The 24,854-nt window shown below is 43.2% G+C and overlaps 1 protein-coding gene across 2 annotated transcripts in view; it reads left to right on the forward strand.

Moving 5' to 3' along the window:
• GRK3 (G protein-coupled receptor kinase 3) overlaps positions 1-24,854 on the forward strand; it is a 1,062,914-nt gene that overhangs the window by 923,811 nt on the left and 114,249 nt on the right. For both annotated transcript variants that reach the window (XM_086943135.1, XM_086943134.1), the window contains exon 13: positions 16,478-16,585. In XM_086943135.1, the coding sequence (XP_086799261.1) occupies positions 16,478-16,585 (108 nt within the window). The remainder of the gene's footprint in view (positions 1-16,477; positions 16,586-24,854) is intronic.

Below are 24,854 nucleotides of genomic sequence, written 5' to 3' on the forward strand. Positions count from 1 at the left end.
GATTGTTTTAGTAAATTCCCAGGAGTGAGCTCCAAATACCAGTTTGCTATTTTCATGAACTATTCACATGTGCTACTGCCAAACCTGGGCATAATCTGCCTCACATCCCAGGTACATAGCTGTAATGCCCTTGGGTACACAGGGATGCTTCCTTATGGCAGGATTTAGCCAAAATAGTGTCTGTTATTCACAGGACGAAGTGGCAGTGAACAATGCATGCTCTGCCATTAGTTTAGGTAAATGCACTGTCCTCTATAGGCATACTGTGAATGTACTAGATGGTGAGCAGTTTTAGAAGTCGTTTCTGAGGCCTATACAGCGTTCCTATAAAAGCCTTACAGTGACCATGCGATGAATGACGTCACAGTACATTCCAGACCGCCAGCTGGCCTCAACAAACAAAACAACATTCTATAGATTCATGCAGTACTGGGAGAAAAAAAACTTGTTATTTTTGTTTCTTTATCTAAACTGGATAGCCCCTTTAAGAAAGCTGGTCGCCCAATCATAGCTGAGTGTGATTACAACCAGAAGCATCTGGCAAAAGTGGTGGAGCTCCAGCTACGATACCCTACTGGGGCTCCCTCCAAGGTACACACAGGAAAATGTACCACATCTTTCATCTTTTGCTCAAGATGGCTCCGAAATAAAAGTGAGAAGATGGGTAGGAATTAGCATCTCCCTAGAGTGGTGTTCCAGTCAAGCGAGAGCTCTTCAGTGTAACCGGGCAGCTAGCTTTGAAAGTTGGCTTCAGATCTTTGGGGGGGCCGTTTCAGTGCCCTCATTTCACACGATCCCACGCGTTACACTTCAATTAAGTAGAAAGAGGAAGACATCTGCTATGCACCTTTTCATCTTTCCCTCGCTGGTATGTTTTTTGCTAACGGAGTGTTTCTGTATCGTTCCTCGCTCATGGGAAATTGTGCATTCATCTTGAAATCTCTACACCCCCCACCCCCCTCCTACCAACCATCCCGTTCCATCGTCCCCCTCTTGTTAATGACTGTAGTTAGTTCGATGAGCACAGACCTGAGTGGCAATTCTACAGCCCAATACTTCGCATTTCCGGTACAGCGTGAAGGTCTTTCAGTTTGAAGTTGTGGAAACAAAGGAGGTCTTTCCGCTGCAAGACTTGTCGAGTGACGTCATGTTTAGTTATTGAATATTTTAATATATTCTGCAGACTTGTAATGAGACTCCGTTGTAGGGAGTGTCACACTGTCAACATCCATCTGCTTTCAACTTGCACCGGATGACAGCCGGAGCACCTATAAATAAATACATACATACATACATACATACATACATACATACATACATACATACATACATGCATACATGAAACAAAATACAATGCACACGATGCGTTTAAAATGGACGGAGGAAGATATGACCACAAGTCCCAACTTGATTTGACTAGAAGTTACCTGGTCATTGCCTGTCTCCCACATGTAATGCTACCTAGACAGCATAACCTTAAAATCTTATTGAGAAGGAACATGACTGGTATGGCACGTTTTGTGTAATCTGAAACATTTCCAACCTCAGTCAGCTTAACCAGAGGAAAACTGTCAGCCTTATGTCAGTGTCAATGCAAAGCCCAAGCCACAGAGTAGGCAGTAATTAACTGTTTCCTCAGAACCCAGCCGCTCCTCGTTGGGCCTAAAACAGCTTTAGCTGTCTTGCCAGCCTCATGTTTTCCCCAAAAATATCATACAAAAACACTGACATATAAAGGAGCTACTAATCAACATTCTTTCGCCATTGGTGATAAGATGCCTTCCTGTTGAGTGACTGCATTTTTGCCCTTGTACGTATATTAATATATTAAAAAATAATAGTTCCTTTCAGTGACTACATTTGGTCCTTCCACATATATATGGTTTCGGTCGTGGGAGCAGAGATGGAGGCCTCCATTCCTTCGAGTCGTCGCCCCACCGCCACAATTTCCTGGAGGATCCTTTTCATTGTGGGTTCCGGGGGGCTGTCATCACAGTGTTGGATTGCGTCAGTGCCAGAATGCTGAGCTCTGCGTACCCGGGTCAGGGCAGCCCTGGGCCAGTGCTTCTGTAAAGAGGAGCTGGCATGCAGGCTTTCCCATCACTTTGCCAGAAGGTAATCCTGGAGTTCTTCGGATCAGTGAGCACGTTATAGCGTTGATGGCCCTAGTGCAATGGGTGAATACTGAGGGGGCTCAGCCGTAGTGGTATCCTCAATATTAAGGAGCAGCTATGGCCGGTGTCGGTGGTGATGGGGGCTGGCAGACAGCCCCCGAGGGTTGAGAGGGTGAACTGCAAGCACAAGATGGCCAAGGGGATATCCCTGTTCTGTAGGTTCCAGGAGCTCAGCGTTCAGTCCCAGGGGTGCCCACGGACCAGCCCAGCCTGGCAGTTGGGTGCGGGTGAGGCCTGCCTCGAAATAGGGCTCTCAGGAGCTATCAGGAACAGCGAGAAGTAGAGCCTGGGGATGGTCCTCTGGGTGAGACCCGCAGCTCTCTCTCGAGTCTAAGGCTAAGGGGTGGCTCATGTTCTCATCCATGTGAGACTATTGCTAGTATCTGGTTCTTCAGCCGCAAGAAAAGTGTGGCTCCTCTCTTTTGGCCCTTGGGTGTAGGCAGCAATAGTGGTGGTTGCTGGGGAGGAGAGGCCCCAGAGCGCAGACTCACAGGAGGGCCCTTATGATCTTGTGAGCAGCAGAGGGTGATAGACCCATCCAAGGGCCACCTAGTCAGTGCTTAGTCCTGCAAGGATGGCAGTGCGTGAAAAGGGCATCCACCTGCTCCCAAGTTGGGGACATCTGAGCGTCTTACCCTCCAGTTGAAGGGGGTTGAAATCCATGGTGCCTGTCCTGTATCGCTGAGAGTGTACCACCCGAGTGTGCTGGCGGGTTCCCACTGTCTTCTGACTTCCTGGGGCAGGTGGCCTTGCCTTGGTGGCCTAAATGAAGCTGGTTGTGTCCATACGCGGGGGGGAGGTGGTTCCCCTGTAGCAGGTAGGCAGCCCCAACACGTGCAATAATCTCCACTGATGGTGCTGGGGGCCCTGCCTATCAGAGGTCCAACACCTCTGCTTAGGGGAAAAGAGAGAAGTGGGGACATGTCCTGGAGGGCTTCCGTTGTTATTAATGCAGGGTGGGGGAGCGGGCAGTCCTCCAGAGCAATACCTGGTCATTCCAGGCACCACCACATAAATCGCGACCACCACCACAGCACAGAATCGGCCTGACACCCTTGGGGGTGTGGGCAGGCCTAGCACGTTGTTCCGCAATTTTCCCTGAGGGGGAGCTTCTGGGCACTCACCATGGGAGACGCCTGTGCTCCTGCAGGAAATGGCCGCGGGCATGCTCCCACGCTCGGCGGCGTCCACACTGTGGGCCTGGTTCTGCCATGCGCAGGTAGGCCCCCGCCTTTCTCAGCCCGGAAACTCAAGCATCAGGGCTCCCCCAGAGTCTGGGTCGGTGACTCAGGGTCTCCGAGCCTCCCGCTGCATGGTGTCTAGTGTCGGCTTGTATATGGTGTCTGGGAGGCTGCAGTCACCATTCGGGTCTCCCCATCTCACAGAGCTCTGAAACTAAGTGGCCATCTGCAATCGTTGCTAGACCACGCCCCTCCCCCCACCTCCATCTTTCTTAAAAGAGAGCCTGCTGCTTTAGATATACCATAGGAACAAGGTTTACTGCCTCCTAAGGACCGTAATCACTCAATTCTTCAGCTTGGTGGTGTGAGTCAAGGTACGGGGTAAGCCCCTGCAAGAGTGTCAGCACACACTCCTGCACATGCGCTTTGAATGCACACAGTAGAGAGCAGAGGCAGGTCCTTATCAGGGGGCTCCAGGCCACAGCCCTGCTCCTATTAAGTGCCACTGACTGCCACTTGCCACATCTGCTTATTAACTGAATAGTGAAACACAACTTGTGGTGTTTGCATGGAGACTCTCAGTGCACAGGTCAGCCCTCTTGGACTTGTCTCCAGGCTCCTGATGCCAGGAGGAAGGGGTGGAAGGGCTAATGGGACGGAGGCACTGCTGCTTAAAAATAGGGCAGCCTGTAGGTGGGATTCTGGATTGCACATGTCTGAGGCGCTTTAAGTAAAATCCCCTCATGAAGGCAAAATCCATTTTATGTACAGACATACTGCACATGCCTCAAGCAGAAAATGATATCTGCTCAAATATCTCTGTCAGGACGTACATCAGTGCATCTCTGAAACAAATGAGAAACCACACAGAGCAACAGAGCAGGACCTCCTTTACTGTCCCAGCTCCTTATATACATATGCTTTCAATCCTCAAGAAGCAGGGAGAGGGGTTGGTGTAGGTCTTCCCCTTTTCAAACTTGCTGCTCTGTCTGCCTCTTTGTTAAGAAGAATGGCTTGCTAGTTCCAATGTCCAGCTCTGGATTCCTTCTCTCCTGCTGCCATGAAGCTTCTGAGTTGCCAGCGATAGAAGAAAGGTAAGTAAAAAAACGTGTTTCTCTGTGTAAGAGTGTGTATGTGTTTGTGTTTTGTGAGTGGTTCAGAATCATTCATAAGGAAAGGCACCTAGGGCAAAATGCGAGCCCTTACATACTAGAACTAATTCTTGGCATAGGGGACAGTGTGGATGATTGCTGGTGCTTGCAAACTGGAAGAAACGTTTGACATGGAGGCACCCTTGGCAGCATTTTGGTGCTGGGTCAGTGGAGATAATTCTTAGCATAAGGGAGGACACCCAAAATGCAAGTAATACCTGACTTACCGGGCAACGTATGTCAAATTCTAGCACACTGACGGCTTTTCTTTGTATCAGTGAGGCAGTATCAATGGCAACATTCTGGTATTGGAATATTATATGTAATTCTTCGCATAAGGGGCTTCCCATAACAAGATGTTGGCATTGGCACAATAATGGTTATTCGCAACATATGAGCGACTCCCAAGGCCAATTTTGGAAAAGAGGGGTGAATAGCTGGCACGTATTACGCCTCACCCCTTTCAAAACTCCCTAGCCACCACAGTTAGATAGCATGGCCCGGAATACCTCATGCCATTACCATTCATGATGCGCTCAAGCTTAAACCAGTCCATGAGCCCCTTTTGATAATCTGACCCCAGGGCTGTATGTTAAAACTGCCACTGACCCACCCACGGACTATATTAGCAATGCAAAAAAAAAAGGAATTCAGAAACAGGATGCAAGTTTAGATGGGAGTTAAATACTCTTTTTATGAAAGCAACGAAAAGAAGCCTTGTTACAAAATATGTGTTTCGAAAGGTGAAGGTTGCCATGATGACAATGTTTCTAATAGCTGAAAACATGTAAAAGTACTAAAGTGGATTTTCAGAGTTAGCATTTTCATTGGATTTAAATTTGAACACCGGAAGCGCTTCCGAACATAAATGGAAATACCCCTCCGTTGGGACTGGCTTACTTTTGAAAAATGCCCTACGTTTTACAAGGGGCATCTCTTTTTGAATTACTTAAATGCAAGTGCACTGCCAACATATCATACAATCACTCACATTGAGGAAGGACATGAATGTCACCCCTACCCTGCGAGTTGATGATATTTATTTCTTAAGGTTGGTTCTTGCCCGAAACAAGCACTGCCCCAGCAAACTGTTTTGCTATGTATTGTTTGTGTGAAGTAGTAGAATTCTGTGGAAGGGCCAATTTAAGTAGAGTCTTCGGGATTGTCGACCGGATAAAGCCTTTTGATGCTTTCTGGCGTCTGTTCTGGCCTGGCCATGTTCAGTTACCAGGAGGCGAGGGCAAGTTACCTTATATGTGTATACATGCATTTATGTAATATTTCTTTTATAGTGCAAACCTAGCTTAAATGGACTAAAGCACTACAGTGTCAAAGGCAAGAATACAGTAATTGAGCAGTGAGTGGTTGCAGTAACGGCTGGTACCAAATGGGGTTGGTGGGGTGGGGGGCACAGGGGGAGTGGAGGAAATAAAAAACACTTACCTGGATATGGCCTGATGGCTGAGGCCTCTCCTCCATTATTTTTATTTATTTTTTATTTATTTTTGCGATTTTTAAAGCGCCTGGTGACCCGTAGCCTCCCCGCGCTATACAACCTGTGAAGATACAGAGCAGCTGGAACCAGAAGGCCCACATCCTCCCCGACTCCCCTGCCCAATCATCGCTCAGATAGGGCTGGGAGGCTGTGCATGTTCTCCACCCAGGATGTATGCAGCCTTGGTGGAGAACATGCAAAGTGCGCATGACTGTTTGACCGGCCCAAAAGGGTCGGCCAAAATGTCATGTTCACTTAGGAAGTGCCTACCACTCCTCCCCCAGCTCTAAACAGCTCGGACCTGTCCTCCAACCTACTGAGCCAGTACTGTTAACCTCTTCGATGCTCATGACGGCTCCCGGCCGTCATGAGTCACGATGGGCGTGTGCTGATGACCATGCCCGCGATCGGAATGTTCAGCACTGCGGTGGAATTCGCGCCGCAGTGATGAGGTTAAATCAAATGATAATAACATTGCGTTATTTCATTTTTCCGTTTTGAATTGCTCAGTGGGGCGACGCTCCTCTGCCTTAGCGGAGGAGCTGCCACTGAGTGATTGGGGTAAAGATGGGTGGTGGCGGTGGACTCTTACTTTGTCAGGATGTAGGGTTCTTTAAAGATCTATATTTTCAGTTCTTTCCGACATTTCAGTGGAGTTAATCCATTTCTGAGCTTGTGTTGTTCCTGGGACCAGCTGTACAACCCACCCATAGCTGCACTTTTTGAATTCGCACACATTTGTGCTGTGAGCCTACCTCTAAAAGTCAACTTTCATCAGTGATACATCATTTTGTGTTACAGACCTTTAATGTTTCTACTCAACAACATGTTCGAGAAATAAGCATCGAATGTAAGCACAGATCAGCAGCTGTGGTTCTCCAAAAGCTCTTCAATGATTCTTCTTAATCTTTGCTTCACAAGTGTTTCAGTGTTTATCTTTAAATCCCACATTATTTGATCAGATGTTCTTTTCTTTTCGTTTGAGGAGTTAGCTTCTGCTGAAAATACACAGGGCAGTACCTTGGAGTTTGGAATTGTAGCTTTCAAGTGGAAAGTTGTTCAAAAGGGCTATTTTGTAAAGCTGTATGTAACAAACTAGAACAAAAAAGTAGAGTTAAAAAAGTAAAGGTAAGAAAGTCATTGCTTATTAAATCAGCCGCATATGCAAACAGTATTTTAATCTTCTCCAAGCATGTTGATTTCTCTGGTCAATGACTGACCTCAGCTGTTTCAAGTTAACCGTTTAATAAAGGTACATCCCAGGTTAGACGTCTAAGCATCATGTATATCAAGGAAAAACTTTGTGTGAGAGAGTAGATTATTAGTTAGGATGGGTAGTAGTACAAAGCAAGTAAGAATGTCACTATTCTGGTTAGGTTCTTCAAAGGGTTCAATAATTTAAACCTGAGCTCCATCCCTGGTAGCTATGGCACTGAGCACGCAGGCTTAACTTAAGAAAATGTGTAAAGCATTTAGAAGTATCAAAACAGTTTAAAAGTCGAAAACAAGACACAATAAAAATTCCTTCCAGTTTATAAAAATATATCATAATATAATGAACAGTTGCAATTCACTTAGGCTTAATTTAAGGCCGACTGCGATGGAGCACAGGACGGAGACAGAAACCTGTTTCATACCAGTCAGAAGTGTTTTCTTCTGATTTAGTGTCTGAAACGTAAGTCAAAAATATGCAACAGAGCAAGGCAACAGGCTGTGGCCAAGAAGGGCTCCACAGGGCTGGAGGAAGGGAAAGTTCAGAACAAGAGAAATTCAAAATCCGTACCCAAGGAAGGTCCATTGCTGGTCGGATATTTTTGGTGCCTTCGCAAAATGGATTTTTCTGTTTGGACCTAGTCAGCTTTATAGAGCTTGCATTACTCCAGCAGGCCAAGGCTGCAAGCTATAGAGCTACACAAGGTCCTGCTGAAACAGATGAATGGTGGCAACATGAATCTTTGGCCCAACATCAAGCACCTTCATCGGATTGACTTGGAAGTTGTTGCAGGGATTCTGCACATATACAGAACTATGCTCAGGAAACCCGGAACTCGGTGGATAGTGACCTCGGTGGATAGTGGTGTACCGACCTATCACTTCAGTGCCCAAAGTCCCCAAAACCGACTAGCTATAGTGTCTCATTTGTTCTCTGACTAACAGCAAAGCTACCAATGATTAGACAACCCAGAGCACAACAATCCCCACTCTCTCAGGAATCGCGGTAGCAAGACAACTCTTTCGCTCACTTACTCATACTTGTCCACAATGAGAGTAATCAGAGTCACAGTATAGTTTAAAATGTTTATTTTAACTAACATGCTCTATGGTACAGTACACGTGACATCACTAGCAGCAAAATGCATAAATACAATATCGTCAGCATTGTCACAATTCCATAGAATACAAACAGGGATATAGTTTTATAAAGACAGTGGAAAAGGGCTACAGTGCCTAACCACCCTCCCATGATAAGATATAGTTTATTATATAAAAAGAAGACCTCTGAGCTGCAGACCCCATACCTCAAAGCCTAGATGAAAGGTTTACATCTCAGGACCAGCACAGCTCTTTTCTCTGGAAAGGTCTCTCTCCAAGTGTGCGAACAACATGCTTCGCTGTAATATTAAAGGACACAACTTTCAGTGGTGCAGCTGTGTGTCATGTTATGTCTTGGTGCGAGGGACTGACCAGAACAGAATAACAAGGGGCATTGTTTGTCGACCTTGTACATCATGTGCAGACTAAACCCCAGAGAACAGCAGAGAATGCGAAAAGCAGACAGTTCTCATGTGAAAGGCACCAACAAAGTCTTGCAAAATAAAGGCATGTAGTACTGTGCGCAAAAGCAGCCTCATGGCACTGAAGCTCATGCTAACTTAGGAATGTCGACAATGAACCTACCGTCCATAGAACACAGTTTTGTCGTGGTTCTCCTTCTAAGTCCAGGTTTTTCAGTATGTTTGAGAGTAGATTTTGGCACAACCAAGGTTGATTTCCATGACCTTAGGAACAGCCCTTGGGGGCCAGGGCTCACTCTGGCAGAAGCCACCAGCAGGGTCCAGGGCTGGTCTAGTTGGAACTGGTTAGCTGGGATCTCCTGCAAAAGAACATTCAGCAGCTTTTTGTGTCCCTGTAGTTTAAAAGGAGGTCAGCCAACTGGCCCTTGGTGTCCAATTATTTTTCCTGGGTACAAAATTGGGCAGATCCAGGCATTCGGGTTTACACACGTTTCAACAGCAGGTGCAGTCCTTCTTCTGTCTTCCCCAGGTCCAGGAGTGTTCGCAAGAGGGTGCTCAGTGTGTGGGATGCCACATGTATGCCTGGCACTAGCCTGTGGACGGGCTTGTGATATTTTGAAAAGTCCAAGATTGAAATGTCTCACTATTTCCTAGACAGACATAACAGTATTAAATGTAATATTATATCCCAGTGCTTCCCTATGAAACAGATAACCTTGCTAAGGTGAAAATAGCTTTTGGGACCTTGTCACTGTAACAACACACTTAACCTTTTATCACCTCAAGATTAGGACACTCTACAACAACTTTGATAACCAGGACCTCTGCATCCCTTCTGCCCCGCACCCAGTGATGCCACCCAACAGACCCTACTCACTTGTACCCCACTCATGACAGTAGACCCCTTTAAGACCATGAAGAGCATCCACTCCAGAGGACCCTCCGACCCCTGTTCCCACACATCTTCAACAGAGTGGCCACGGACATCGCACTTGAACTACGCTGGACGATCACACGCTTCCTTGAGACCGCCACATTCCCCGATCACTGAACACACACCAAAGTCAACCCCCTCCGGAAGGAACCCTCCGCAGTCCCAACATTCCTCAAGAATTTCAGACCCATCTCACTTCTACCATTCACGGCCAAAGTCATTGAAAAGGCCAACAACACCCACCTAACAAAGTTCATCAAAGCCAACAATGTCCTAGACATCTCCCAATCTGGATTCCGCAGCAACCACAGCAGTGAGACTGCCCTACTCCCCGCCACTGATGACATCTGAGCCTTCCTCAACAAGGGCCAAATGGCAGCCCTCATCCTCCTGGACCTATTAGCTGCCTTATACACTGTCTCCCATCGCACTCTACTGACCAGACTACACGACGCCAGCATCCAAGGAAAGGCCCTAGACTGGATATGCTCATTAATCACAGGTAGAACTCAGCAAGTCAGACTCCCGCTCCACCTCTCAGAAACAACAAAGACCAGATGTAGAGTACCCCAGGGATCCTCCCTCAACCTCCATCTCTTCAACATCTACATGACCCCCCTCACAACCATCATCAGAAACCACAGGCTCAACATCATCTCCTATGCCAATGACACCCAGCGCATCCTCTTCCTCACCAAGGAACGCAACATCACCAGGCACAACTTCCAAGAAAAGATGCCACCCTTCACCACCTGGATGAAGGACAGCTGCCTGAAACTCATCTCTGAGAAAACAGTAGACCTCATCCTCGGCTCCATTCCCTCAGCTTGGGACAGCACCTGGCGGCCTCCCACCATCGGAAACCCCCACACCCCGACAGATTGTGCGCAAAAATTCGGAATCATACTAGACCCATCAGTCGCTATGAACCGCAAGATCAATGCGGTATCCTCAACCTGCTTCAGTACCATCCGCATACTCAAAAAAAAATTCAGACTGGACTACGGCAATGCCCTCTATGCCGGAATCAACAAAAAACTCCAGACCATCTAGAATGCCACAGCCAGAATGATCCAAGAAATCTCCTGCATCAACCACATCACCGAACACCTCAGCGCCACGCATCTACAAGATCGGAACGGATGGAAAGTCCTTCTCCTACCTCGCAGCCACAACCTGGACCGACCTCCCCCTCCACCTATGGCAAAGCCCTACGCTACTGCAGTTCAGAAAGGACCTCAAGACCTAGCTTTTCTATGACTCCAGCACACTACAGATCCGCCCCACTCCCCCACAGCACATTGAGACCCTCACGGGTGAGTAGCCATGCTTTAAAAGCCATTGATTGAACATTTAACTTGTACATGTCCTAGCTTTAAATGCACCCTGCATTAGGTTTCCTTACGACCTTCTTAGGGTGACATATTCATATTCAAAAGGAGAGTTTAGGCCTATTAAAAGGAGCAATTATGACAGGTTCCATTTGCAGATTTAAAACTGCAGAGACAGGCTCCTGGGGTAGGCTTGAGACACGTTTACCCTGCCACTGACATTTACCTTACAGACTCAGGGTACACTTTGTACCATATTCTAGGGGCTTTAAGGTGTTCTAAATATACCAATTAGAAATATAGCCAAATTCAAATGCTTTTAGGGGTTAGAGCACATGTACTGGAGCTTAGTTAGTCGAGTCTGAATACACATCGTCTAAAATCAGAAACATCAGTTCAACAATTTGGGCTGAAAATGCAAAAAGAGGCATTTTACTACACTCTATGGCTGTTCTTTCTTGGCACTCTGGACATATATCTAGTTTTAAATTTCAATGATAAAGCAAATGCACCTTACTATTCTCTTGACTGAAATGAAGGTCCGCCCACCTGATTAACAGATAGGCAGACTTTAAGTAAGCAACAGTGACTACTTCATCTTTGTCACTAGTATACTCCTATTATCCTATTACACCCTGACGCAGGAAGGGTCAATGGAGGTTTGGTAATTTGCCCTCCCTCTCCCGATTTAGAGTGGGCGGTTGAATGGCCAGTTATGACGGTCCATCACCGTTGGGTAAAAACTTTGTGGTAAGGGGCAAAAACAACATCCCGCTTTACTATTTTGCTTTTAAAAATACAAAAACATTTTAAAGATTTGACAGATGGCAGCATTGTGTTGACAGAGCTTTTGGTCAAACTTTTAATACATTGACAAGAACCTGCATGATGATGACAATGTTAGGATATGTATGCTCCATTTTCCAAACTCAAAATCAGGCCCTCTCACTTTAAAACTTTCTATTTTCCTCATACATTTATGTTGAGTAAATATCATTGTTTTTCTTTTCATCTGTTCTGTATATGAAAAACTAATAAAATCTTGAGAAATAAAATAGTCATTGCTTTCATGTATGTCTTCGTAAAATGTAGACTTGTAGAAGTAAAAAAAGTAAAATGTTTACCAGTACAATTATGAGTTATACATAGACACACACAATTCTTTATTACCAACTAGCAGCCCGTCCCGACGTTGTCCGGGTATGAATTGCTGCCGGCCAGTAGTATATTGTTTTGTAGGATTTCGTTTTGATAGCATTTCTTATCTGTGACAGGCCTGTGAAACGCTCCGATTGACAGTGCACTGCTGATGCACTTAAGAGTGCGCATTCAGTAGTGTGTGAACTCGAGTTTCCCTACTTTATTTTTCCTTGCAATATTATATAGCGCGAACTCGACAACATGGCATGAGCACAATTTACATTACGGAAGAACACATACATCTGTGGTAGGCACGGGGAGACAAAGCGATTTGCCTGGAATCACAGGATGTGGCGCTGATGCCGACATTCGAACGTAGCTGCCCAGCTCTAAAGTTCGCAATTCTAGAACTTGTGGCGGGAGGTGTGTCTAAAAGTGTATGTCGGTGCTAGCCATCAACGAGAGAGACCTGTGCATTTTTCAAATGGGTGGTGAAAAAATATGAGTATGTTGCTGGAGATTTGGGCCGCCGTGCTACCAATGTACTTACCTGGGGAGGGTAAACACCCATTAATCCGCAACTTTCTTTCCGCATACCATCACTCTGCATACTTTCATTACGAAAGTACCATGACTCCGCAATGCCATTATAACGCATGGCATTACATTTTATATGCTTTTACCAAGCATACATTTACAACGAAATTCGTTGTATATGCATGAATGGTAAAAGCATGTTTTTTTTAAATGTTTGGATAAGGTAAGTAAGGGTATAGGGGTATATGTTTTGGGGTACTGAGGTATATGTTTTGGGGTGTTTGGGTATTTTAAGGGTTCAGATATAGTTTTGGGTTATGGGGAACATGGGGTAGTTTTAGGGGTTAGGGATAGGTATGGGTTTTGGGGTGCAGGGGTATTTTTAGGGTTCAGGGTTAGGTTAGGATTTTGGGGTAGAGGGGTATTTTTAGGGTTCGGGGGTAGGTTTGGGTTTTGGGGTACAGGGGTATTTTAAGGGTTCAGGGCTAGGTTTGAGTTTTGGGGTACAGGGGTATTTTAGGGTTCAGGGGTCGGTTTAGTTTTTGGGGTACAGTGGTATTTTAAGGGTTCAGGGCTAGGTTTGGGTTTTGGGGTACGGGGGTATTTTTAGGGTTCAGGGGTAGGTTTGGGTTTTGAGGTACAGGGGTATTTATAGGGTTCAGGGCTAGGTTTGGGTTTTGGGGTACAGGGGTATTTTTAGGGTACAGGGTATATTTATAGGGTTAAGATGGGTTAGTGTTTAAGGGTGTTGGAGTATTTTAATGAGTATGGGTGGGTTATGATTATGGGCTGCAGGGGTATTTAAAGGGAGCAGGGTGGGATTAGCACACAATATGAGACATGGCATGAAGGGCGGAACGTACCACAACCCCCCAGTGTTTGTCACATCCCTACCACATGCCCACAGCAAAACGCAGACACGCCCACAAGGGACTACTTTGCTGGCACGGTTCTTTTACCTTTTAAATGTATATGATGGGCGTCTGCTTAGCCTATGTCCTTCTGCTACAACTGCCCTTTCCAAAGCTATAATGGGTGTTGTGATTGGTGCTGTGGTTCCTGAGATCACCCGCCTCAAAGGTTTGGGCTCTCTCTTTATTTTATTAGTATGGATTGAGACAAGTGTTCCATTATGTATTACTGTAAGTAACTTAAAAAATATAGCAATTTGTCAAAGAAAAAGAATACACTTAAAAATAAGGGAGTGGGCCTCAAGCTCCTAGAAACGACAACAGAGGTCTACTACTAAGCTTTGGTATCCACATGTGCTAATATTTTGTACCATAAATACATAAATGTAACTATATGGTGACAAATCACATTGGAAGGGAGAACTAAATTTTTCAAAAGAATCTTTTTAAATAAGTACATCGGAGCCTCATTACTCTACTCAGTTACATACCAAGTGAATACAATATGCATTATCTTCATTACTTCAAACAAATGAAAACTCAATATTTTTGGCCGACGTTTATAATTACTGCCATATTCTAATATTGACACATACTGCATTTTAAAATGCTGAAATTTATGATGCACAAAAATTATAAACAATGTTGAACATGGGCAAAATGCAAATTAGGTCAGAGCACTCACTATACTCTAGACGTTTATGCTCTGCAAAGCTTTTATCTGCACACGAAGAGTTATCTTAAAATCATTTTTATTGAACACACCATTCCAAAGGTGTCAGCTTGTCTATAATTAACACCGTTTTTATAGATTGTTGGTCCAATAATTAGATTTATTCATAATGTTTTCATATCAAAGTAATCAATGGATCTTGCCAACTCTTAATAATTTATTTGTGTGTATACACTGTAACAATACATTAGGTCTGCCTTACATAGGCATACATGTATCTATTACCTGAATCATAACTGTTACTCCCTTCTTAACTCTAACCTTTTTCCCTTACACCATGTGGTATCTGCCATTGTGCAGGGAAAAATATCACATCCCACACTTTACCCACACCATTTTTACAACATATTGTCCCATCACAGATCCCTTCAATTGGTCTACTCAACCTCTAAGATGGATCACATTTCGTACTACTTACTTTCTACCTTAACCATACAACTTTACCTTCCACCTTCATTAACACCATCACTTACTCCAATACAAAACTTTTCCCGAATCCATTCCTTACCCTAACATTTATCCATGAATCATTACAACCTTTTTTGATGTATCGCTTTTTTGATTCTGCTGTTCGCCTTTAAGTCACTTTAACATTAAATACTTATTTGTTTTTACTACGTTAAATGTTTTTTGCCTTAAGTGATAGCTGTTTAAGTAAGCTGGTTATAGTATTATAAAAAACAAAATGCTATAAACATAATACATTGATTAAATAAATATGGAAATATTGATAGGGTGTGTGTGTGTGTGTGTGTATGTGATTGTGTGTGTGTGCGTAAAGGTATTTGCGTATCCGCAACTCTGATTTACATACTTGCAACTTTACCTTATTGAGGGACATTGGCTTCACATTCATAATTTTGTAAAATTTGTACCCATAGCCAAAACAAGATATGTATGTGGTAACATTTGTTGTGCTTGTTTAAAAACACCTAAAATACAAATGAATATATTTTGTGCTTGTGTTAAACTCCATAAGAATGCATGTACGCACATGTCTTGCTCTAGTAAGACCATGTGATCTTCCTGGATTGCTAAAACAGAGTTTGACATTCTAATATCCACAATGATTAGCCACAAGATACTTATATTTACAATGGATTTGAGTAGGAGTTATTTGCACATTTTTCGGTCATATTAAATATTTTATATGGTGTGTCACATATGAATTGTTAACATTAATCCATGGGTAACACACCTAACGAAATTGATGATGAGGTTGCCATCCTGAACCTTAATTCTCCAACTCGCCCACACATATAGGTTTCAGTGAAGTTAGATTACTGATAAGCCTCAATATACGTTTTCTTATGGCTTCACATTTGCTAAAGAAGACCTTTGTGGCATAAATTACTCTGTAAACAAATGTACTTTTATACTTAAACTAGCAGCCTGCCCCAGCATTGCCTGGGGCAGAAAGGGGCTGGGGGCAGCATTTGATGCTTGTGTGCCCGTCCCTCTGTGCACACCCGCTCCTGATCCCCTCCCTCCTTGACTCCCTCCCGCCCGACTCCTCCCGCCTGTCCCTCTGTGCACACCCGCTCCGACCCCCTTCCGCCCCCTCCCACCTCCGACTCCCTCCCGCCCTGACTCCCTCCCGCCCTGACTCCAATGTGCATTTACCTTACCTGAGCTGCTGCTTCCTTCCCGCGCTCTTCACTTCACCGCAGCTCCATGTCTGCCGCTCGTCATGACGCACCTGAGCCGCCGCTTCTCCCCGCGCTCCTCACTTCTCCTCCACTCGTCATCACGCACGTCGCGGCCAGCGCTACGTCGCGGCCAGCACAGCGTCACGGCCGGCGCTACTTTCAGGGCACTACTTTTTAAAAAAAGTTATATTTTTAAATGTACGTTTTTTTTTTATTTTTTATCGCCTATGTCCATCTGCACACCCTGACAATTTCTACAATGTATCGGGTGTGTGGATTGGCGCTGTGGTTCCCGAGTTTACCTGGCTCAAATGTGTGTGTTCTCTCTTTATAATAGTAGTATAGATAAATAGACTTATTTGTCTGAGGGACATTCTTCAGTATTAAGTTTGTGTTTTATATAGGACAGAATAGAAAGGTACGAAACATATGTATGATATTTTTTCTAGCTGGTCTTCAATATTTTGAGTCAAATGTTGATGTTGCTCTTTCTCCCCCATTTTCAGTGGGACACATGGATATATGGCTCCTGAAGTGTTACAGAAAGGAACTGCCTATGATAGCAGTGCTGACTGGTTCTCTCTCGGTTGTATGCTGTTCAAACTTCTAAGAGGGTGAGTAAACAATGTATATTTCCCAAGTAAGAATGACTGTGAATGTTGTATGTGTAGGGTGTTGAAACACACTTAGTTGACTTGAGAGCACAAACATAAACATAATGTGCAAAAACATGTGAAAGAGGAAGGCCAGCCTGGACCATTTCCCAATATTACATTACTTATTTTTTTTAATCCCTGAAGGTGTGGGTCAAGGAACTTATGACTCTTAAATAGAGAATCTTAATATCATAATCAAAATATATTCGCTGTGGCTTTGATACTTTGGGATTTCTTTAGGTCCAATCACCCATCAAGACTAGATATTTCCAACCAATCAAGTGAAAAAATATAAAAAACAGACTATATAGTCACATCAAGCCAAACAATGACATCAATTGCTCCTCGTTATGGAAACAAATATACAATCCTATTACCCATATTGAAAATCTATCCACAATTATACTGCTTCCTGAATAACAATAAATATTTATTTGACCCACTCTTAAAATGTGGCATCTTAAAAGAATTCATATATATGCAACATGGTCAAACAAATTAGTCCAAAGCACATCCTTTATTATATAATTTGAAAACATCATAATTCATCAATCAATTTGAATACCTACAATTACTAAATTTCCACGCTTTACATAGCAGCTCATTTTCTGTGCATCTTGTCATAATTCCCATTTTCCATGATCCCATGTGTAATGAGGCAGAAAAAATGAAATTCAAATCAATTAAATACTCTAATAAAAAGGGGCAAAATAAATAATACAAAAAATAAATACTGAAATGCGCTTAAAATAACGGAATTTTCCTGCTAAAGTGGGTAATTTCAAATCATAGATCTGATATCAAAAGGATAAATAAAACAGTTATAAAATCTGCCAGAATGGGTTGAGACCTCCTGAAGCTTACATCACGCCCCTTCAAGTGGGCAAAAAATATACATACATGAAAGCTATTATTTATGATGTTAGTAAGGATATGGTCTCAACACATATATTTACAGATTGAGTTATTATCAATATAGTATCTATTGGATCACATCAAAAATTTGGAAAATACACAATATGAGTGAAAAATTAGGCTTAAGGACAATTGCACATGCATCACTCCATCCTCTCTTCAAAAAACGTAATAATCATATGGACCAAAGACACATGTTCTAAGTACATGCCTGGCCCAGGAGATGCTGTTCTTGATTATAGATGTATCCCAAGTTCCTCATATTCATTCAAACCTCCCATAATAATAGTATCCAAATCAGTGATAAATGGGGATTCAGAGATGCAAAGCAGTTTCCGTTTATCTCTATGGTTTGTCAATACTGTCAAAACCAAAATATTTTACACTTGTAATGGCTCGAAATTGTTCTAGTATTTTCTTTTTTAGTAGGATAGTTGTACTACCCAAATACCACAAGTCACATGGACATTTCGCTATGTAAAAACAATATTCTGTTGTGCATATAATAAACCTTGAACTCATTCTTTCACTCACATTATGTGATGTCTACATCCTGCAGTTTGCAGAATGCTTGCATATCTTGCATCGTCCCAACTTATAAAAACCACCTGCACTGTTGAGCCATGTATAATTGGTGGTTTTCTGAAAAAGACAATGTATTGATGTGTCCTTCATTGCTCCTGATCTCCTGAATGTTTAGGGGTGTGTGGGAAATTTTACTCCGCTGGTGAAGATTGCATAGTTTTGCCCAGTCTGGCTACAGGAGTATCTGGCAAAATGCGATGAGCTGCAGAGTTTATTCTCTCACACGGCTTGCCAATGTTAAGTTGTCAAGTGTAAGCAAGAACTTTCATCCCCGGCATGATTTTTAGGTGCTAGAGTGCCACAGATGAGGTTTTCTCAATACGGGCTGTTGTCTCTACTTGAGAGCCAGAAAGAAGCAGTACCCTCTGGCGCACCACATGGTCCTGTTCGTGCTGATTTTACAGAGCGGACCAAGCTTCCAGCGTTAAAAATCAGCACTAGCAGTGAGATGTGCTGAATTCTGCCTGCTCACAGAACTCCGTGGAATCTCGCAGAGTTTTTATATACCTTCACTTGGTTCCGCAGCACAACGCAGACACGCCCACAAGGGACTACTTTGTCTGGCACAGTTCTTTTACCTTTTAAATGTATATGGTGGGCGTCTGCATAGCCTATGTCCTTCTGCTACAACTGCCCTTTCCAACGCTATATATGGGGTGTTGTGATTGAGCTGTGGTTCCTGAGATCACCCGCCTCAAAGGTTTGGGCTCTCTCTTTATTATAATTGTATGGATCATATATATATCATGTGATCAAGTCCGAGTTTCCCGGACGAAACGCGTCATGTTGCTGTTCCCATCGATGGAAAAAAGCACTTAATTAATCTACTAAACCCTTGTTGTGGTCTGTACCTGTGTTCGTGTTGGTGCAGCCGGCGGGTCGCTCACACTGCAGGATTGTGGAATCCTAAATATATATATATATATATATATATATATATATATATATATATATATATATATATATATATATATTGTACAATGCTAAAACCCCAAATCCTGGGTTTTCCCAAATGAGAGCACTTCAAGCCAATACGGCGTAGGTTCGTCACGTTTTTATTAACAAAACCTTCAGCAAATCAATCCACAAACGCGTTTCGGCGTTGCCGCCTTCGTCAGTGTAGATTGACACTGTTTTTCAATTGCATTTAAAACAGAAGCCGTGATTAACTTTAGGTCACGTGTCCTCAGCAAAAATAAAATAAACATTGACATAAAAAACAGTACATGAGGTAATTCATTCATTACTTTCACGGCGGCCATCTTTGAACGGCTAATCGGCTCATTTCAATATATACATTCTAGGTTACTCTAGGAGAGCCTTTATCTCCTCTCAACATAATCATACATGAAAATTCATTTTCTTAAGTTTTTCTAGTGTCCTATGCTTTTACTATATGTACAGATGACACCAATGCCGAAAGTACCTGGTATGTGATTCACACAACTCACTCTTGGTGAAAATCACTAGGTGTTCACAGTATTCCATGTCACCAAAAAATCCAAAACACAGTTAAATAAAGTATTTACAATCTAGCCCTGAATGGGCAAAATGATATGCTTTCAAATACTGAAGAAATCATTGTTTCAGATTATCACTGTGGTTAATTAATACAAAAAACATGAATATTGATATGTAACGGAAATTACATTTCTGGTGACAGGTCAGACTTCTCTGTCTACTTCAAGGGAACTATATACATGTCTGTTATTCCAGGTTGTTCAGAAAGAGCATTGGGGGACAGGAAGGGATTACTCAGATGTGAGTCCACATCTCTTCTTCATTATTCATCCCTCCCGGGGTCTTAGTCTGTAACTGGATAATAAATCTTGATTCTAGTGTTCCTAGTTTTGTTGCTATCATGTACCTGCTCGAAATGACGAGCTACTGGGTAGTTTGGATCCTTTGAGGAGATAGCCCTCATATGTTCTAGGACCCTAAGTTTCGTGGGTTTCACTGTGCTCCCTATGTTTCTCTTCCCACAGGGACATGTTAAACAATAGACAGTGTAGTCCGAGTTGCAATTTACCAACTTGGTTATTTTGCCCTTCTTCTTCCTTCCTGGAATATGGTATTCCTTGACCTTTTGGGAATTTTTACAGGCCTTGCACTTCATGCAAGGGAAAAAGCCCGAAACAGTTACCTTCCTCTTTCTTTTCTTTTCGTAGTGGCTATTTACAAGGTGATCTTTGAAAGAATTCCCCTTCCTATAGGTGATTAGAGGATAATCAGAAATTGACTTCCCGATTACGGAATCTGATTTTAGAATCTTTTAGTTCTTACGCATTATGTTGAAGACTTCTGGAGATTTTTCCGAAAAATCGGTGATTAATCTAATCTTAGTGTCTGAGGGCCTGAGTTTGTCAATTAGCAGGTCTTTCCTTTCTACTAGGTCACTTCTCATTTCTGCTTGTTTTAAAATTCCTCTTCCATAGCCTCTCTGAGAGAATCTCTTTTTGGACTGTTCCTTGGCTCTCTCAAACTCCTGTGGGGTTGAGCAATTGCGTTTTATTCGCAAAAACTCTCCCAGGGGGATATTGTTAATGACACTGCGGGGATGGTAACTGCGTGAGTGCAATATTGTATTGCCCGCTGTAGGTTTTCTATAGACAGCGGTTTGTATCCTATCATTTTCCACATAGACCCGAAGGTCCAAGTAGAATACCTCACTTCTACTTACATTGCTCGTGAAGCTGAGAAAAAAAAAAAAAAAATATATATATATATATATATATATATACATACATACATATACACACACACATATATATGTGTGTATATACAGTGATGGTTGGTGACACAAAAACATGGCGGTGCTATCACTGCATTCATTACAACACACACACACACATACATTAAAGAACTACATATAAACACAAAAACACATTAAAATAAACATTCAAGAAGCAAAAAATAAAAGTTACTTACCTTATCCTGCAGCACGCCCTCGATGCTCCCCAGTCCCTGGCTCCAGACTCCTCTGAGCATCAGTTGACGGCACACAGTCAACTGCCTCATCCAATCCAGATGCTGTGAAGCAGCATGAGTGAAACATCTGGATTGGCTGGAGCAGGGGGCCTCAGCACTCCGAAAGGCGCTGGAGGTTTGTGATTGCTCTCCAACCAAGCTTTCTAAGACTGCTGGGTTAGAGAGTGTGAATTGCTCATGTCGGTTTGGCCATACTAACATAGCCGACCAAACATGCATATGCAGTTTATACTGAAGGGTGCCCTTAGTCTTTTCTCCCAATCAGCAGCAATGGCGCATTGGCCCTATCCTGCCCTCTCAGTTCGACAAAAAGCTGGAAAAATAAAATGGTAATAAAAGGATTTTATTACTATTTAATTTTTTTCAGTATTCTGCACAGCAGTGTTGGGGGGTGGGGTTGGCACTCCTATGGAGGAACCGCCGCTGAATATACATGTCCATATTTATCTTCAAGGTTCGTAGTTGTGGAGTTAAAAATAGTAATTCTGTCCTTACATCTATGCATTTACCTTTCAATGTTTTGGTTCTTAATGTTTTGTCTGTAATATTAAAGTACCACAATATTGCTCATTGATATTCCAGACCTCAGAAATTACCTCCCATTGTTGCACTGCAAACACAAACTACTACGGCATCCGTGTAGTGTGCTACCAGTAATGTGGAAGAAAGATCACTCAACATAGCTGACATCAAAGTTAGCATTCCTTTTAGAATGTAATGTGCATCTTACATATCTCCTGTCTGATTGAGAGTTGAAATAAAAGAATCTCCTCCAGTTTCAGACGAAGGTGCTAAAGCTAGATGAGCATCCACCAGAGGAAGTTCTTCAACCATGGAAATAGCATAATTTAGCAAAATCACCCAGTTGATTTTATTCTAGATCTAGCATTTCCTCTAAATTTCAGAGTAATTTCCATGATCACCCTATGCCAAATCAGTCTTGTACTATTAGTCATAGGAGTCAGTGATAGTCATAGGATTTTGTTGAGCGCACATGTCACCCGAGGGTCTCAAAGCGCTTGCCAAAACCCTGAGAAATGTGAAGGGAAAGAAAGGCAAAAGAGTGCCAGTAAAGGGAGAGAAAGAGTTAGAACAAATTAGAACAGCCAGGTTTTTAGAGCTTCACGAAATAGACCGTGATTAGTTTACATGCGTAACTGTAGTGGAAGAGAGTTCCACAAAAATGGGCCAAGATATGAGAAAGATCTTGCTAGAGGACCTTAGTGTTCTAGCAGGTTGGTACCAGATGAGTTTTTTTTAGCAATGTAACAAGGTCCTTTCTCATAGATCGTCTTGTGGACCAGGCAAATGATCTTGAAATGGATGCGTTTCCTGATGGGCAACCAATGGAGATCTCTCAAACCTGGTCCCGGCGGTGTCTGAGAAGGTAGGTTTAGTACAAGCGTAGCAGCTGCATTTTGTTGCATTTGGAGTTTGGGGAGAAGCTCTTCATTGATAGAGGCCATCAGGACACTTCCATAAACAAGCCGAATAATGATGAGTCCTTTGACCAGCAGCATCCTGGTTCCAACTGGGATCCACTGAAAGATCTTGCGAAGGCTATGCATCAGTCCATAGCAGACACCCGTCACATGATTAACATGGTCTACCATGGAGCGGTTGTTATCAATCTTCACCCCTAGATTACGGACTACTGATTTGGGAGATGGCTGAGATTGGGGCGCCACCAATCATTGGACCACAGAGTTAGAGCTTTCCCAAAAATAATAATCTCAATTTCATTGGCATTGAGTTGCAGGTGATTATGTTGCATCCAGATGCTAATGCCAGTCATGCAGTTCATAAAGCGGAGTTTGGTGTCCGTAATATCAGGGCCAAGAGTGATCTGTAATTCCGTGTAGTCAGCATACGACAAGGTATCAAAACCATACAATCTCATCACTCTGGCTAGGGGTGCCACATATAGATTAAAAAGCGTGCCACTCAAAATGGATCCTTGGGAAACTCCCTTGTCTTTCACATGACTGCAGAGACAAAGGAACCCATAAGTATCCTAGAGGACGGGTCAGCCAGATAGCTGCTAACCTAATTCAAGGCCATGTCCCTGACTGCCATCTCCCACAGACGATTTACAAGCGTTCTGTGAGAGATGGTGACAAAGGCGGCCGATATGTCGAGTAGGACCAGCATTGCTGACTGGCCAGAGTCCAAGGCAAGTCTAATGTTGTCAACTATCTCTATCAATGTTGTTTCTGTACTGTGAGCTGTGCAGAATCCAGATTGGGAGAAGTACAGCAGTTTATTGCTCTCTACCAAGGCTGAGAGTTGTCTGTTCATCAGTGACTCCAGAACTTTCCTGAACAAAAGGGTGCAGGGAAATGGGCCTGTAGCTATTCGGTTCCTTGGAGTCCAGAGTGGGCTTCTTTAAGAACGGTTTGACCATAGCTATTTTCCATTTTATGGGAACCGTAGAATGACTTAGGGATAAGATGAAGAGATCAATGAGGCCTCTAAAAAGAGCTTTTCCAATAATGGACAAAATGTGAGGAGAGACAGATTTGGTAGGAGAGCCAGATTTGATCTCAGCGAAGGTGGTACTTACATCCTCTTGTGTAAATTCAATGAATTTAGTTAAAAACATTGAGGAGGATGCATGATCACAGTCTGAGTGACTATGCAAATTTTAGCAAAGCTGGTTTGAAAAAGGCTGTAAATGGTGTTGATTTCTTCCACAAAGAAAGTGGACAATGTGTCTACCCAGTCCTGTGAGGCAGGGTGTTCAAGCTGGCAAGATGTAGGACTGGTGAATTCCTTTAATATTTTATAAAGTTCTTGGTGGGAGTTGGTAGCCTTATTTATTCTATCACCTATGTAAGTTTTTTTCACTCTTGCAATATGATCACATAATGCCAGTGAGTATGTTTATAAGATTGCCTGTCCTCAGTACTTTTGGAACTTCTCCATTTACATTCAGCTTTCCTACTAGCTAGCTTGTCAGTTTTTAAGGGAGCTGTGAACCAAAGTGACGGTTCATGATTAAGTTTGCCTTTAGTTAAAGGGGCGATAATGTCTAGGGCAATAAGTAAGAACCAGAAGTCCAATGATTAAGTCTCTGTCTACCTCAGCTGGCACCTTCTTCACTGGGCAGAGAGGCTCTGGTAGATTTAGTGTGTATTGGAAATAAAGGGGTGGGACATCAGTAATCAAGGGTGATTCCTCTTCTTGTTCCTTTCTCTAGAATTTGAGGCTTTGGATACACCAGGGTGGAAAAGTTAACGGAAAGCTGTGAACGAGGCAAATGAGAAAAAAAGTGTTGACTGCAAGATTTACATTGCGTGTGTCAGTCACTGTGAAATTATAAGAGAATGTAGTTAAGCTGACTTTCGTCCCGGGCCTACTCCAAATCTGTTCTTTACAAACATTGCTGCAGGTAGGAGCGCACTGTAAAGAGAACTTCAATAAATAATTATCTGACCATAGGACTTGGATGTGGGGCTCCACTTCAATGAAAGGGGAATTGATAAATAGAAGGGCAAGGGTATGGCCAGCTGAAGGAGTGGGTCCAGCTACGAACTGGAAAATTCCCAAAGTTCTTGGGCTAGGGATCAGTACGCTGGTATTGGTGTCAGATGAGAGTTTGGCATCGAAATTGAAATGTAATGTAATGTATGTATGTAATGTATGTGTCTTGTAAAGCGCACTGCTGCCCTGAGGCGTCGTGGCACTGTAGACCGCGGGGGAACCCGTCCTGGCTATCCCTGTGAGATGGTCCCTTCTG

Source organism: Lissotriton vulgaris, chromosome 11 (assembly GCF_964263255.1).
Source record: "Lissotriton vulgaris chromosome 11, aLisVul1.2, whole genome shotgun sequence".
NCBI classification, from domain to species: Eukaryota; Metazoa; Chordata; class Amphibia; order Caudata; family Salamandridae; genus Lissotriton; species Lissotriton vulgaris.